At 37.3% G+C, this 17,893-nt stretch overlaps 1 protein-coding gene across 1 annotated transcript in view; it reads right to left on the reverse strand.

Annotated features, from left to right (window-relative positions):
* Positions 1-283: 283 nt before the first annotated feature.
* LOC109091152 (glucosylceramide transporter ABCA12-like) overlaps positions 284-17,893 on the reverse strand; it is a 41,286-nt gene continuing 23,676 nt past the window's right edge. Inside the window, exons 33-52 of the mRNA XM_042764162.1 lie at positions 17,521-17,767; positions 16,565-16,654; positions 15,797-15,896; positions 15,149-15,276; positions 14,470-14,557; positions 13,834-13,939; positions 12,751-12,805; positions 10,158-10,335; positions 9,650-9,765; positions 8,608-8,767; positions 7,946-8,199; positions 7,658-7,853; positions 6,741-6,850; positions 6,436-6,586; positions 3,478-3,612; positions 3,040-3,143; positions 2,245-2,337; positions 1,967-2,072; positions 1,466-1,603; positions 284-1,063 (exon numbers count right to left, since the gene is read on the reverse strand). Of these exons, the coding sequence (XP_042620096.1) occupies positions 959-1,063; positions 1,466-1,603; positions 1,967-2,072; positions 2,245-2,337; positions 3,040-3,143; positions 3,478-3,612; positions 6,436-6,586; positions 6,741-6,850; positions 7,658-7,853; positions 7,946-8,199; positions 8,608-8,767; positions 9,650-9,765; positions 10,158-10,335; positions 12,751-12,805; positions 13,834-13,939; positions 14,470-14,557; positions 15,149-15,276; positions 15,797-15,896; positions 16,565-16,654; positions 17,521-17,767 (2,660 nt within the window). The 3' untranslated portion in view covers positions 284-958. The remainder of the gene's footprint in view (positions 1,064-1,465; positions 1,604-1,966; positions 2,073-2,244; positions 2,338-3,039; positions 3,144-3,477; positions 3,613-6,435; positions 6,587-6,740; positions 6,851-7,657; positions 7,854-7,945; positions 8,200-8,607; positions 8,768-9,649; positions 9,766-10,157; positions 10,336-12,750; positions 12,806-13,833; positions 13,940-14,469; positions 14,558-15,148; positions 15,277-15,796; positions 15,897-16,564; positions 16,655-17,520; positions 17,768-17,893) is intronic.

Here is a 17,893-nt window from a genome sequence, read left to right on the forward strand (position 1 = left end):
ATAATTTCCATTTTAATTTACTAATTCAAGTACAGTTCCTAACCCTATATCTATTCCAGTCCATCAGATGTTTTATGTAAATTTGCTTTAAAAATCCATCTGTAAAATGTAGTGGAGATAACCCTTTTCTGTAGGAAAAGACAGAACATGCCTGAAATGCAGTCTGACCATTGGATAGCTCATTTACACAGCGCTCAATTTTCTATGCAAAGAAATTGCATACCTCAACTCATGACATAAAGAACCAATTGCACTACATTCAATAAGACAAACGCTCAACAACTGCATGTGAAAAATAGCTTTAATGTAAAAATAAGCTTGGTACATTTTTAAAAGAGGAACTGTGCCTTGAGGCAGACAGAGGAAAAGGCCAATGAAATATTTAGTACATTCTTGCACAAGAGATGTGCCTTCAGAGAAAATATTAATGAGAGTGAAGATGTGCAGACATTGAAGAATCATTTATACCTTGAAGCCAAAAAGGTCTTTGTGATTTATATCAACCCCAGAAAAGAGCTGCATCAGAATATATATATCCTGTAGAGCTAATAAAATAAATAAATTACTTTGAGTCTTTGAGTGGACTTGTTTGATGACAAATGAAAGACTAATGAATTGCATCAAACCATGTAAACTAATGCAGACTTTCTGCATATCAGACCTTTTAAAGTGATACAAATAGCAGCCAAATTCAATAAAAAGGTCATAGAATGTTGATCAATATTTGAACCCAAGTGTGGAAGACCAGAAAGAGTAAATTAATACATCATTTTCATATAGATCCTCAATAATTATCCATAACATATTTGGCCACTTCATTATTCAATGCAAAATAGATACTTTTTGTCTTTCATTAAAATCACAACACTAAAATATGATATAGCCTATAAAAGATTTCTTATATATTAAATTAATATCTTTTTTTGAGGTTCATTGATTGGTATAATGTGCAAGTATTTCATCGGTCCAAAGCATTGTACGAGTCTAGACTGTCAATGTCCGTTCCTTCAGTGACTTCCTGTTCGTCTGTGTCTGTCTTCCCCATGGCAAAGTTAATGAAAACCTAAGGAGACAAGTCAAGACAATCGTTTAGTCTCCACACCACCACCTCTGTGTCTCTTTTCATTTCTCTCCACTTCCTCCACTAAGCATCCAAGAACTATTCACTTGCTTACTCTTTAAATCCTTTATTCACCATTCATAGACAAAAGTAATAATTTGTCATTATTTACTCATTATTTATTCACATTTCAGTGTATTTTGGTCTTTTCCTTGCACATTGACTTCAAAAGTTATATGATATAATGTAAGGTCTTTTATAGCTTGACAAATCACTATGAACTGTAGTTGTATTGAAAAGAGCTGTGTGAAAATTCTTCAGACAAAAAAGATCTTCCTTTGTGTTTCACAGAACAACAGCATGAGGGTAAATAAATAATAACCCCAGTCATCTTATGTATCTTACCTCATCCAGAGTGGTCTGGCTGACTGAGAAGTGTTTGATTTGCAGTACATTCTTGTTGGACTCTAACAGACCAAAGATTGAAGCCACACCCCCGGGAGCAACAGGCACGTGGTACTCCACCATATTTGAGTGATGATCTTCATGGACAGAAAGATGGACAATATTAATTTATTACAGGAGACAACAAAAATACACTTTAAACAGTCACATCATAGATTTTAAAGATTTTCTTCCCCCTTAGGTTACAAATAATGTAAGTAAGGTTTGTTTTGTCCCGAAATAATTACATTTTTATGACCATTTCCACACCCTCTCAGACCCATGAACCGGCTGTTTTATTTTGCTGCTGTGCCTTCAAGACTTATGTAAACGCCCTATTTCTACAGTATTTGAAATGAGATACGGCGTATTGCTGTCAAGTCAATATTCTGTACTTTTAAATAACTTCAGCTTCAACTTTTCAATAACTTTAACTTCATTATGATGTGCTCTGTTTCTCACCTTCAGGAACGTGCTGGGGAAATTCTGCTGCATGAAGTTACTGATCATATCTACATCACAGGAGGCTCCAGCTAAGTACATCTTTACTGTGAATCCTTTGCCAAACCTGTCAGATGAACAGAGATTATTTTATCACCAGGTATAAAATTATGAAGTGTCTGCAAGAGATATCAGGCTCCAGAGCAACAATAAGTGTGGAAAACAAAAGGAGATGTGAGAGAACCAAGGAAAATAATTGGCAGGAGGAAACACAGGATACAGAAAGATAAACCACTGACCTGTTCTTGATGTGCTGTAGGGAGCCGAGACATCTGAACTGTCCTTTTACCATTATAGCCAGACGGGTGCAAAGGGCCTCACACTCCTCCATGCTGCAGGACACAAATACACATTGCTGAAACTCTCTATTCAACTCTCTCAAACCCATCAAAACTGACAAAAACCTTTTGTAGAAACGCACCATACTTAATGATCACACACATCATAAGAGATACATGGTATCTTAGTATATAATATATCACTGGCTTCAAACTTCAAAGCTTTTTAAAATCAATTCAAAGTTTCAGGCAATGCTTAGTAAAGCCAGTAGTCAAAGTTTGTCTTAACAAACTTTCATTTTGTCTAGTTTCCACTGATAACTGAATACAGAAGCCCACTATAAAGGCAAAATGCAACACTGAAAAAAAAAATTGCCAGGGTATATTTATATATGTATTTATGTATGTGTAAATATACATATATATATATATATATATAAATATAAACACACAGTTAAAGCAGTGCATTAATATAGAACGATTGATTAAACTGACTTGGAACTACCTGTGCATTAAATGGTTATAATGCATACCTGCCAGCCAATCAGAATATATATACTGCACATACATGCATATACATACATATAGGTTTTATTTTTCGTTTCATTTTCTAAAGAATGTTCTGAGACTTAGCACCCCCTAAAAAGCTTGAAAACCCTTGGTCTAAGAGACTTGATTTTGGCTAAATGTGTCATTACTACAACCTGTTTGTTTGAAGGAAGTGATGCAGTGTCAAAAGTCAGAAGCAATCATTACCTGTGTGATGTCAGGACCACAGCACATTTGCCCATCACTTGCTCCGAGATGATCTTCCAAAGATGACGTTTGGAACGTGGGTCCATTCCAGAGCTGGGTTCATCCTGAGAGGTTAGAGGAGACATGTACTGTAAGAAACATGTGGGATGTTTCTCTGCGCTTACAGAACAAAAGAAAAACCTAATGCAAAACCCACACACTCTCCAGGTAAATGCAATCATGCATTGCACCAAGCCAAACTTTTATGTCAGAATAACAGCACAAAACAGCACACCGACGCTTTTCAGAGGAGTTTGTAATAAGGGTGCAACATTTTACCCATTCAAACCCCTCTAAGCAAACACTCAAGACAACATGCAATATAGTGATTTATAGTGTAGCTGTATGAATTACTCAACAGTAACTAGTTTCAGCTTAGCATAATGTGCATTTGCTCACCAGGAGAAGGATCTGAGGGTTTCCGATCAGGGCCAAGGCTGTCGACAGCTTCCGGCGTGTTCCACAACTATAGCTCTCACTTGTGTTGTGTCTGTGGTAATTCAGCTCCAACTTTTTCAACAGATAGTTCACAACCTAAAGAAAAACAGATCAAATAATGAGTTGATCATAGTGAGTATTATAATAATGTCATGTTAGATAAGAAAGAAGATATTTTGATTTTCTTATGCAAATGCAAGTGCTGTTTACACACGAAAATTCACAATTTTAGCATGCTGTGGTTGGTTGCCAGGACGTTGCTAAAGTATGTGGTTGCTGGATATATAATTTCAGTCTTTTTAGCCAAATTGTGCACCCCTACAAACAAGCACAGCAAACCAAGTCATTTTAAATTGCAATCTGTAATCAGAAAAAAAAAATCACACTTTGATTCACCCCCCCAAATCAAGCAGCTTTAAATTTAAACATTTTCAACACTTATAGTTCTGTCATAATTTCCCTGCAATTTATTTTTGCTTAACAAAGCCATAATTGTCCCCAAAAAGGCTTAAAAAGTTGTTCTAACACATCAACTGTGTGGTCTTGACATCATAATGAGTCACTTTGAATAATGTTTTGCTTAAATGCCTGTTGACATTTGACCCCACACAGAGCACGTCATGGGCTCAGCATTCATTTAACTAATTGGATTCATACATCAAAGGATCCAAGTAGACATTCTATGAATTTAAATAGCTTCTCATAAACCTGCAAGAAACCATAAAGCACTCTAGGTCTAACATGAGGTTACACACACCTACAGATCATCCTTTTGGGTCGGCATTGTACAGCACGCTTCCCTCAGGACATCAAAATTTACCAGCCGTTTCCTCTAAATCCTCTAATCCAAGTTAATGGGCCAAACCGCAAAAGCCATTTCAAAGTTTCAGCAGCTTTTACACAAAGCCTTGGTAGCCAAATGATGACTGATGGTATTCATAGATTGTTAAGTCAATTCCTTTTCTGTCCTTTTTATAAAAGGGTAACGTGCACTTCATATCAGCTTCAGGGTTACTTCAGCCAAACATGAATATTCTGCTATAATTTACTCACCCTTATGTCATTTAAAACCTGTGTGACTTTCTTTCTATTAACATAATACAAAAGGACAACTTGTGTAGTATGTTCAGGAATCTCTCTTTCTTACAATAAAAGTGGATGGTGACCAGAGACTGTCAAGCTCCAGAAGGGAAAAAAGCAGCAGAAAAAAGAAGTCTATATGACTTGTACATTACTATTAATATGATAAGTCTTCTGAAGCCAATCGATAACTTTGTGTGAAAAACAGAATAAATTATTCCCTGAAAATGCCCTTGGTCACCATCCGCTTTCACTGTATAAACAAAAGCAGCATGAACATTCTTCAAAGCATTTCCTTGGCAGAGCGAAAGTCAACATGAGGTTGAGGAAACAATGGATTTATAAAAACGTAACAACTATAATCAATTACTGTAGCTGGAAAGCTTCATAGAAAGCATCTTTATTTTGACTTTTATCTACAAAGAGACTCCCTTTTCACAATTTCTGTGGATGACTCGCCTTGGAGAAGGTTCGAAGACTGTATAAGATTATATACTTGGTTAGCCTTCGGATTCTTTCTCCGCAGGCTAACCAAGTATCAGTAGAGACAACACTGAATTACTTTAGAGGAGGGAAAGAGCTTGCCAGGAAGGTATATGCGTGTTACAGGCATGTGCTCATAACGTCATAAATGTGTGTCACAGACTATGATCATAATGGAGTTGATATATTCAGTTCAAACATAAGCTTTCATGATCAAAATATTGTGCAGATGCAATACAGAGAAATTAGGCATAAACCAATGTGATTTATCTTCTAAACAGTTCTCCTTTGAGTCTTTAGCGATTTAGCTGTTGAGAACAGCACAGCTGGTTCTGCATGACAAAAATGGATGCCTTTGTTTTAAAAATTTGATCTAGAAGCTCATTTATACCATACATTTACCTATTTATTGAACATTGGTGTCTTTTCTCAAATTGACATTGTTGCTGTTTTATAAAAGCAATAAAGCTATGATTCACTGTTACACATAGCCAACACTAACACATTTTAAAAAAAAAAAAATTTATAGGAACACTATTCCAACTTAAACTAATTTTCATAATAAGTTGCTAAAATGACATTGCAACTTTTTATGCAAGCTATATTCCCTCAGACCAGTGTTTCAATCTTTATGAAAACTGATCAAGAGCCAAAACATTTTGCCAATCTGCAGCCAAAGGCAAGTTTTATAGAAGTGCTTTTTACCAATAATCCTGAGAGAATGCAAGATTAATTAGCTTCCTCATTAATCAATGTGGAGGAGAGCCAACCATTTCCTGTCAAATGCAATACTCGGACTATACCAAACTAAGATCTGTTAGCATCTTACTGAGAAGTCCAGCAGGGATTTCCAGGTGGGTCAATGATGGGCAAAAGTGGTGAATTTAAGAGTTAAAAAGTCTGGTGGCAACAGCAGCATCTCAATCAAAATATCACATATATGCCGGTCCTTTCAAAATGACTGTTAAACCTCCATTTGCTGACATGTTTTTACGTGTGTGGAAAGCTATAATCAGGGTAGAGTACCACTTGACGAAAAACAGATGCAAAATCTCTCTTAAAGTGTTAAATGATGTCATTGGGTTGTGAGATGATTTAACAGACAGCTGTCTGTTTTACCTTATCTCTTGCTTCTCATTTCAAATCATCAAATACATTTAATGCTTACTGCCCCCAAACTTTTGAGTTCTTGAAACTGGTAATTTGACTAGTATCAAATACTGAAATTTAAGTAAATTTGGTGACAGCCATGTACAGGTATCATCACAACAGAAAACATGCATTTCTGTAGGTCACTTTGATAAGAAACTGGCTTTTGCCAGAAAGAAACAGACAATGATATAGCTGTGACCTTACCCGGTCAGTCTCCCTCTTGGAGATGCCCTTGATGCGGGCGTAAAAATAGAGATGCTCTTCTCCAGTCAGGAGGTCATCCAGTGCGTCCACCTGAGGGCAGTAACCAATGTTTATGCCCTCTCTCATGCTGTCTATGATGTCAACCATTCTCCTGAGGACACAGGCCAGGGAGATTTATGAAAATGCAATGAAACCAAACACAAATGTCTAGTAAAAGAGTCTGAGTGCATCAGAAGAAGATGGTGAGCAACAGTAAAAGTACCAGATCAAGATTTTAAAGGGGAAAAAACAAAAACAAACAGTACCCGTCAATGTCACGGATCCTGGCCGATCCATCGGTGGGGCTAATGTCTCCTGTCAGCATCTTGAAGGTAGTCGTCTTTCCTGCACCATTTACTCCCAGCAATCCAAAGCACTAAGGAAGATATTGACCTTTCATTTATTTACACTGAATGTTTTGCTTTCATCGATTATTCTTAACAGCTCAACAAATCTTCCATGAAAAACCATTCAGAACTGAAATATAATGAAGCACAGTATATGCCAAGTGCCTTAAACAAGATTTTCTGGGAATATATAACTGCATTTCCCATCTGTGACCACATCTACATACACATTTTCAGATAAATAACATATTCTGTTATATTCACATATTCTGTAAAATATAATTGATTTTGTTGTTTTGTTTAATGTTTGAAATTGATTTGGATTTACCAAATCTACTCTACATTTCTGGACTGGAATCCTAATACTAATATGGAACACCAACTTTTCACAATCCAATAAATTTTGCAACTTGATATTTTTGTGGAAACCATGATAAATTTTTTCAGGATTCTTTGATGAATACAAAGTTCAAAAGAACAGCATTTTTTAAAATAGAAATCTTTTGTAACATTATAAATGCCCTTACTGTCACTTTTGATCAATTTAATGCAACCTTGCTGAATAAAAGTATTATTATATTTTTTATAAAACAATCTAAACTTTTGAAATGTAGTATATCACAGTTTCCACCTAAATATGTTTAAGCTTTTAATGTTAAACTTATGAGACTTATGCTAACCGAGTATTAAGAAACCGTAACTTTTCCAAACTTGTGACTAGTAGTGTGTCTATTGCATTAAGCAAGTAAAATGGGTTGCAAATACCAACTTATGTTTACTTTTAATACTGGAATATTCTTTTGCATAATAAATATTAAAATAGAAATAGCACAGACCTCGCCAGCTGGGATGCCCACAGACAGCCTCTTCACCGCCTGTACCCTCTTGTTCAGGTTTTGGTACACCTTAGTCAGATGTTTAACCTGCAGAATATCAGCACTAGCATCCCCCCGGTCCACACGCAAACGTTCAGCCACCACATCTTCATCTTCATTGGGGCTATAGCTCTGAACAACGTTCTTCTTCCAGCATCTATGAAGAAATACACAAATGCACAACACATGTAAAAACAGTACCACTGTGCCAGTCACTTTGAATCCATAGTGCCAGAGCCTCAGGTATACCTGACTTTGCGCAGGAGTGTCTTGTTAAGTAGCAGGCGAAGCGTGAAGCAGATGAAACCCTGCAGGAACATGGAGATGTACATCCAGCCCAGAACATCCAAGCTGAAGGGGTTCTTGTAGGCGTCCACTCCAAAAGCGCTCAAGATCTGCACCTGCATGTCAACCCGTGCCAACTCCATCAACCCATTGCCAAAGCTGAACTGAGGGAAGACTAGGAATATGTTGCTCATGGTATGGTACACATTCTGGATGCTCTGAAATGGACAGTGAAAGCAAGTTAGAAAAGGAAGAACGATGTGCAAAGCTACTTAGGTCTATTTAATCATCTTATTTCCCTGATGATAAAGTTTGGGGTCAGCAAGATATTTTTTATTAAATTTTAACTTTTATTCAGCAAGGATGCATTCAATTGATAAAAAGTTACAATCAAAACAGTTGCTGATATTTCTATTTAAACATAAATGCTGTTTTTTTTTTGTTTGTTTTTTTTACTTTCATCAAAGAATGCAAAAAAAAAAAATTATCATGGTTTCCACAAAAATATTGAGCAGTGCAACTGTTTTCAACATTGGTGATAATAAGAAATGTTGGGGTTTTTTCCTTCAAATTTGGGGTTGAATTGTGACATGGTTATATTAAAGTCACTCTGACTCTTCTCTCACCGGGTCATTCTGGTTGAGCTGACCCAGGAAGTAAAGAATGGATGTGGAGATGATGGTGTTGACACTGATGAAGAGATTGATGCAAACATAACCGATGAAGGCCATCTCTGTATCCTTAAATACCGCAGACAGAAGGTACATCCAAGGGAAGGTGGAGAAGCTGAAAAGAAACCATGAAATCAATGTGGTAAGTGGCAAGCTTCAAAGACACATCTAAAGAGAATAATTACAACATGCATGAAGACAAAAGAGTCATAGTAGGTCTTCTGTTTTGAGTTTAGCAAAGAAAGAGAGAATATATTCCACAGTTGAGCTAAGAGTAAAGATAAATGAGTTAATCTGTTTCCTCTTTGTGAAGCATTCTCTTTCCTCTTCAACTCCACAGAATGATCTACTTTTTATTCATTACTCTTGGTGATTGGGGTGGCGGGGTCAAGGAAGAGGATGTGTTTAAACTGAGGGGGTACCACACGTGTGTGTATATGTGCACATTCCTTGGCCTGTGTGCGTGTATTGTTAGTGGTGGAAAGTCCAAACTGCTCAGCTAAACAAAAGCAATTAAGCAGGTTGAAGGGAAAGTGGTCAGATTGCTGTGATGTGTGGTTATTTATGGGCCGAGAGCCGGTGAGCTCACAGGCGGATGAATGCGAGCCAGACTGCTGACTTCACACAATGAAGGGCCTCCCAAGCAGCCTGGAGCTCTGAAGCCTAAAGAATGACTGTGAGTGGCCTCACTGCTCTCCACACTGCAATTAACTGGGTGACGGAGTGTGTGAAATCGCTTCTTCAGAGCCCAGGCCTTTCCAGGAAAGCTTCGAGCTGCTCTCCTCATTCTAGCTGAGAGCCCGGTGTTTACCTGAAAGACGACGCATTAACCAAAACCTCCCCTTTTGCCAATGCTGGGACGTGTAGCATTTGCTGAATAACACATTCATGAAGCTCTAGTGCCTTGGGAACCTGTCAGCTCTGAGACGTTCTAATGAGACGTCTGTCTTGTGACAGGAAAATCTCTGATGGTAAAGTGACTCTAATGTATGCTGACCCAAATAGCACCAGCAGAAGTGTGACCGCGCCGAGGTTCTGCTTTTCTGTGAACGCTGGGAGCTGGAACGCTGCTATCATCGCCACCGAGAGGACCACGGGAATCAAGTAAAGAGTCTGCAATGACATAGGAAAGACCTTGTAAATACAAACAGTCTCATGTAATATGCATATTAAACACTTTTGTTAATTTATATTTATGCATTTGGTCCTGGTAATCAAACCCTTGGTGTTGATAGCACCATGCCATACTGTTTGAGCTACAAGAAGGCTTGTATATTATTACGGAGTAATAAATAAAGGATTTAGCATATTATTAATATTAAATTAATTATAGAATTGACGATATAATATTAATCTTGTAACTCAAAAATGGTGCAGGCACAAATGGGTATGGATGTGGTTTGTAATTTCTTGATCATGGTTTTTGGATTTTTTATTTGTTTTTTTATTTTTTCAGATCAATACAACAAATCTCAGATGAATTCTATCAACTATTCCTGAAGTACCATATCATAGAAGAAGTTGATGATCCAGTAGAAAGGTTCGCTGATGCCAGAGATCTGCTGGAGTCTCTTGGAGCCTGTGTGATGTTCGTGAACCTCATAGATGACAAAGCTGGCAGTCATGATAGAGTATCCAGTGAGGACACAGATCGCAACCAGGATGCTGACCAAACCACCCACCCTTGAGGAGACAAAAAGATCTCAATCTTAAAGACATGGAAGACATGTGAGTTGAGAGTATCTGACTTCATGTATCCATTTATATGAACTAGATTATACATTGTTGCATTTTATATATATATATATATTTATATATATATATATATATATATATATATATATATATATATATGTTGAAAGAAGTATTTTATGCTCACCAAGTTTGCATTTACTTAATCAAAAAAACAAGACCTGAAATACATCTGTACACTTTATACCCACACCAGCAGAGCACCAGATATTCTACAACAGTGGTCAAATGCAGTGAGAGACTTTTTAAATGCATGTCATTTTGTTTTACCCTGACAATACAAACTGCACTTCATATTTCCTACAATCTCTCACATTCTCTTCAGTCAAGCTTGATGCATTTACACCGACACCAGACACATTGAGGAGAAAAGATGAAAGCCCTAAGAATTAAGATCTCTCTATCTGTGAGAATTGTATAAGACAGAGTCAGAGACGATCAAGTGCTCTGTCTCAGCAGGACACTTCTTCTACCAGACACCAGCTGAGCTTTTGCCTTTAATGCTGCCCCTCTGCATCCCATCTCTGCTCTCAACAACTGTGCATCCAAAAAAATAACTAGAATGGAGGACAAATAAGAATGAACTCATCTCAGGGAAAGACAGAAGACCCATAACACAGAGAGTTGGGCCTGAATGCAGAAGCGAGGATAACTTTATATTCAGATAAGTTGGGCTCAGTTGGTTGATCTATGAAGTCAAAGGATAAGAAACTACTAGATTGAACTAGATTGTTCTTTGAATCCAACGTGGCCATCTGAGGCCAATGAAGTCTGTTGGACATGGCCTATTTTAGCTATAATTCCTAAATACAATAAGTCATTTTGATTACATTCATTCTCACTTAGAGAAAACTTTTCCAGGCAGTTGGTGGCACTATAAAAATGACAAACCTCATGATAAAATGGTGCTATACTATGGTTGAAACACTTGAGATTGATTTGGTCCCAACTAAGATTACAACAAATGTATAATTCAAAAATATGGCTACCATCAGACAATCAGATTTCATCAGGTATGAGACAGGGTTAGCAATCACTCATTAAAATATGTTACTGAAACATAATCTTGACAGTTTTTGAGATTTTGAAGTAGATTCAATAAAGTGATGCAGGGATGACGTAATTTTTCTCATTTTAATATCGTCTTCACAAAAGAGCACAACTTTAAGGAAGGCTGAAGCCTAAACACAATTGGGAGAAGTAAAAAGTTAAAGGAAGGCTATAAAGAAACTATACCACAGTCGCATGACTTCATTGTTACTACCACTACATTTCCAACAAATCTTTATTTAAAATCTACAAGTTGGGAAAAGGTTTGCTTTAGAATAGTTTGCAAGACCATGAGTAGAAAACGACATGGCAGTAAAAACGAACTATAGACTAGATGTAGTTTAATTTAGCCACTTGTTAGCAACTGCCTTTTTAAAGACACGTAAAAGCTTTAAAATAACGAGTGGGGTTTTACTGATGTATACATTTTGTAGAATACAACGTGAAAATATTCTGAGCTTGTGTTAACCTCAGAACCTATTTCAGCCATTTAATAATACATAAAAATACATAAAAAATTGACTTGAAAAATATAACTGGAAGTTCAAAAATGCAAACCCAATTCTGGGTTTATAGGAGTCATTCCTGCAGCACTCTATTGGTACTTGAAACAGCTGCCTAAGGCTGTTACCAATATGGCCACCAAGTGCTTGACTTGCCTTAAAGGGACTTTGCTTTTGATATAAGTGTCTTGTATTTCTGCTCTTTTCAGCTACTCACAGAGGCCTTCTTGAGTAGCCAACCTATTCTTCTTTATTTTCTTGCCTTCCCTGCATGTTTTCTTCCCTCTCAAGAAATCCCTTTCTCAGGCCTAAGAAGCAGGCGTCAAGCCAGACTCATTCCAGCTTAGAGAATTAAACAACTGCGCTCATTTTACAGAGCGTGTCTTTCAAATTTAGGCACAGTTGAAATTGCCCACAGTGTTCAAAATACCGGCATGTTTGGGTGGCAACGTTGAATCAATTAACCTCCGAACCACCTTCAGAGTAAACACGCATTATATTGGGTTAGTAATCAATAAGCCAAGCTCAGGAAAAAAAATCAAAGAGGAGTAAATACAGGAGTCAAATTGCATTAGTTCAAGTGCTCCACTAGAATGAAAATGTCAGAGCAATGTTTGCATATCTTATCTAAAGCCCATCATTTGGCTGATTGCTTTCTTTTCCCCACCACTGGGTCTGTGATTTTGTACCGGCCCTACTAATACGCTCAGTCTGTATTTGGTCCCACAGAGTACTTTATCTGCATTAGCTGCCAGACAGAAGGACGTGTGTGCATATGTGTGTGTGCTCTTACATGACATCCTCATCTTGCACTTGGCCAGGGTAAGGGTGGCTGGATATGGAGATGGCTGTAAAGAGAGATTTTAGCACATGAGAAAATATACACTTGACCGGCAAACACGTGACCAGCCGTCTGCTCCTCCCATGAACCTTTTCTGAATTTATGCTCTGTTTTGCCCTGAATGACTTCACCGGATACATTTGAATGAATGCATCCCCCCTTTCCATTATTGACTGGTGGGATTGCATTAATCTTGCCTAGAGGCGGACAGTGAATCTCAGCCACTGGGCCAGTCTGGCAGTGTTGAAATAAGACCAGCTCTATTCCTTCATTTCAGTTTTCAGCACCTCTAATTAGCATTCAGATCGCTCTGCCTCATGGTGGGAGACAGAAAAGACACACTGCCCCCTGTAGAAGGGTAGTGGAATTACATTATTTTCAGCCTCAGAGGGGAAGGATTATTTCGGAAAATTGCAAAAAGAATATTTGAAATTAACCCAGTGGTTATTGATATGTGAAAGCAAAAATAACTTGCTCAGTCTCTCAGAAAATCTTCTCCTGTCTAAGTGGGCGGCTCTCGCTCAGAATAAGCGGAATAAGTGGATTAGACCCTACGTGGCAAATCAAAACTTTAGATATGCAAGTCTAAGTGCACATTAGCTCAGGACATAACACATTTCAACTGTTAAACACTTGAAAATTACTGGATATACTGTACCATTCAAAAGTTTGGGGTCGGTAAGATTTGTTGCTTAAGAACGTTCTCCTTACTAACAATGTTGAAAACAGTTCTGCTGCATAATATTTTTTGAGGAAAAGAGAATATATTTTCCTCAGATTTTTATTTCCAGGATTCTTTTTGACTAGAGAATTCAAAAGAACAGCATTTATTGGAAATATAATTTTTCGTAACATTATATCTGTCGATTTAATAAATCAATTTAATGCATCTTTTTTGAATGAAAGTAATTTCATTTCTTTTAAAAAAAATACGTTACTGAAAACAAACTTTTGAACAGAAGAAATTTTATAGATTCTAAGAGAAAAATAGAATCTACAAAACGTTACAGGATTAGAGAGAGAGATTTAACTAACTATATTGTTGTCGTTTCTCTGGTGGCAGACTGGATCTCAGGATAAAGTTGTTAAGGCTGTTGAGGTAGGCAGGCATGGTGTGGTGACCTTCTGGATTATACCAAACCTGTGTGAACACAAATATTAATACACCGCACAACAATTCCCTTATAAAATCCCCTTGTAAAGGCTCTGTTCTAAAATGTTCTGAGCTGCATTGCTTTGACATGAAAACTAACAACCCAACATTCTAACAGGCGTAAAAAATGAATAAATAAATAAATAAATAAAAACCCTAGCTGGATAATAATATTGGGCAAAACCGTACATTCGTGGATCTGAATCATTCGTGATTCATGAACTTCTCTCCTGCTACATTCACCATCTTGAAAGGATTGTTTTTTCTTCACAAAGAATGTATGCAGTATTGCCTTAAAAGTTTGCCAAAAAAGTATCTTAGAGGGCAACATAATTATGCTGCCTACCTTTTGGAACAGCTTTCACATCAGGAGGGTGATTAAGATGCATTAAAATGCTGCCTATGTGGCAACTTACTTGGTTTTGGAACAGAGCCTGTTAGTGTCTACATAAACTGCTACATTGGGACAATGAGCCACTTTGCCATTGTGGCTATGTAATATCACTCATCCAAATTACCTTACTAAGTGTTCTGTTCGCTGGCACATCTAACATGTCCATCTTAAGATCAATGGGAAGAGACTTTCCAAAGTCCCAGCCTCCATATCTGAAACAAAGCACAAAACAACGTACATTAGAACTCATAACACCAGGCTAGTGTAACATTTTGTTCACATGTCGTATACATTTACTGGATACTGGATTTTTACATATTAAAGCTCAATTTATTTAACAATAAATTTAGTGTTTTCAGACACTAAAGACCTTTTCCTGATTAATAGTTTTATGCTTTTGTTGAATTCTCACTCAATTTATTGTTGTGATTTGCCTTTTTTTATTACTATCACCACCACACAGAGGCAAGGCTGGCTATTATATTACTTTTTTTTGGAAGAGCAATGTATGAATAATAAATGCTAGCCTTACTATTTTAGGTGTAATAAAGTAGTTTCATGCCAGCAGCACACCCCAGTGCTGTGTGCTACTTGACTAGGATGGAAAATGTCAGCCGGTCGGAAATGCCACAGCAAAGACGGGGTAAACCGTAAAGTGCTTCCTGTTTAATTATTAATCAGCCTACTAGCGGTTCATAAATTCCTTAATATTCCACCTCACCATATTTTGAACTTGTGACATAAAGGAATTATCTTTCGAAATTAGTTTAATGCTGTGGAGTGCTACGGGCGATAAAATTCACCTGTTTCTGATGAAGTCATTGGCAGTGGCCAGCAGGTAGTCCTCTATGTTGATGCCTGTCAGGTTGTAGACAATCTGGGATGATGGATTTCTTTTGTGAGGTGGTTCGTAATCTGATGCAGGACATGACTGAAAGTGAGAGAAAAGTGAGTGAAATTCTGAATAGACACCATGATACAGTATTGGGAAAAATTTAACAATTTGCTCTCAGATTCAAAGAGCAGAAATGGCCACGCCCCACATGAAGCTGAATTGAAATGACAGGATGAAGAACACAATTTTGGTGAATGATAATGTTTATGTCATTTAAACTGAAAAATTGAATCATTATTTTCTCATTTCATTATTTTATTATTATAGGATTTTTTTTTTTTTTTACATTTTAATTATTAAACATTCTGTGTTTCTACTTTCTTAATTTAGAATTTTCATTCTGTGTTGTACCTTGTTTCAAAGTCGGTAATTGAATTTAAAAGGCATTCTGAAATCAATTCTGAAGGGAGTGCAACCCTGCTGTGATCAACAGTCTCCTTCACACTATCAAAACACTAATGATCTTTATCAATATTTAAATGTGCTGAGAAGCACATTATTGAGGATATGTAATAATGTTGTTTGTGTTATGATGGTTATGCTCTGTTTGACCCACCTGCACTTGGTTGCTACACTTGCAGGTGGTAAATGTAGAAGAGCTGTTGCCTCTGGAGATCCAGGTCTCACTTCCTATAGTATGTCTCTCTTTGCAAACCCTGCAGAAAAATAAATGTTTTCTTGTAGCAAAAAGAAGAAGAATACAATATTCTATGCAAAGGAACAATGTGATGATTATTTGGAAGGTATCAGCGAGAAATCGATCCTATAAACAGGAAATGCATGAGAAATGCAAATGACCCCAAGTTGAATCTCACAAAAATATGTGCAGTGAGGTTCTTCTGTGAGATTTACACCCATATACAGGAGCATTATTATAAGCTCTTACAGTGGAATTACAAAAGACAGAGCTTTCAGATGTGTGGGTGAAAGAGAGAAATAGAAAAACAGAGAAGAAGAAAGTAAGAGAGTGTTTGTGAGTGAGCTACAGAGTGAGGAAAAAGAGATGGGAAAAAAACAGTAATGGAAAACTAAAAGTGGCACATTAGTGTGATGAAATTGACCAGGAACACGAGAAGACCCACTGATACAAGCAGACAGAGTATCAGAGTCCCAGGGCTCGGCAAAAGAGATGGCGGCCAGAGCTTAGGAACAGACCTGCGAAGATCAGAGAGGCTGAAATCATAGCCGGCAAAAATGAAAGCCATTTGCAGTGCCTAGGTGAGCTGATGCTGTGGTATGTAATCACTTATGGCTTAGAGTGGCCTGCAGTCTGATTACTGAGCTCAGAGTGCTGGATCACTAAGACACATGGATGATTACTTACGAATCTGTGGGGTCTCTCATGCAGACATGGTCAACACCTGGATAGGACATCATGGAATCTACAAGACCATCAGCAGCAGGATTCTGATTACTGTGGAGGGAACGTGCAATGGCAATGTTTAATGCTGGGTGAAATATTAAACATTTACACTATATTTGATATTACTTGGTGACAAAAAACAACAACAACATAAGAATAAGTGCAATGCTTCTATATGCTTTTCTTTGGCCATTAGTTGCATCAGCAAAATGTGGAAATTAGCTACTTGTTTGCCAGTGGCCCATAATAAAGAGAGGTATTTTAAAAGCATCTCTGTCATAAACCACATTAACAGTAAGGAAATCAAAAAATTCAGATAATCAATGTTGAATCTGTCTTTTGTGTCAGTCAATGAGTGATTCGTTAGCATCATCACTCAAAAATGTTCATGCAAGTCTAGGTGAGGCATTTTACATGCTTTAAAAAGCTGTAGTAAAATATACAGTATAGTAAATTCTGCTGTTTATTGTGTCTTTTTGCATAAATAAAAATCATTACATTTAATTAATTCCTTGTGTTCATTAACTGAAAAACACTGAAGAAAAAATCTCAATCTCAGATGTGTTACATTTTACTGTAGTTTACTTGCATTTATAAAAATCACCCTTTAGGTAATTTCAAAGCAATAGTAAATAAATAAATAAACAACTAACATTAGCAGGTTATAAGCATTCCTACAGCTCAAACAGCAGAGTATGGTGCTAGCAATGGCAAGCTCATGGGTTTGATTCCCAGAGAATGCATGGACTGATGAAATGTATACTGTGAATGCAATAAGTTACTTTGGATAAAAGTGCCTATAAAGGTAAATGAACAGATTATTACACTATAAAACAAATTTAAAATATGGGTATTTCAGCAGTACCCCTATTTCTTTTTTGAATCATAGGCAAGTTACAGAACAAAGTGAGTCTAACCTGAAGAAGGTATACTGTTCATCAATGTGGTACAGTGCAGGAGAGAGCACAATCTTAGGAAAGTGCTGAAGATCGCTCTTGATGGAGCCCAGGCCCATGGCAGCAATTACAAAGAGTACAGGCAACACCACCTGGGAGAACAGCCCCTTCCAGTCCCTCCTGGAATGATGCACGCGTTTCAGCAACATAGCCCTCACCTGCTGTGCAGTCAAAGCAAGCCCACGCACGGTTGAGGTCCCAGTGAGGCCTATAAGAGAGAAGAAGAGAGTGTGCCACATGAGACATAGGCAATCATCTCAACCGCTTCAATCCAGGGAAATTCTGAAGATGAGCTTTCAAAGTTCAAAGCTTTCAAGGGGTAATTGGGAAAGTA

This window comes from Cyprinus carpio, chromosome A9 (assembly GCF_018340385.1).
Source record: "Cyprinus carpio isolate SPL01 chromosome A9, ASM1834038v1, whole genome shotgun sequence".
Classification (NCBI taxonomy): Eukaryota; Metazoa; Chordata; class Actinopteri; order Cypriniformes; family Cyprinidae; genus Cyprinus; species Cyprinus carpio.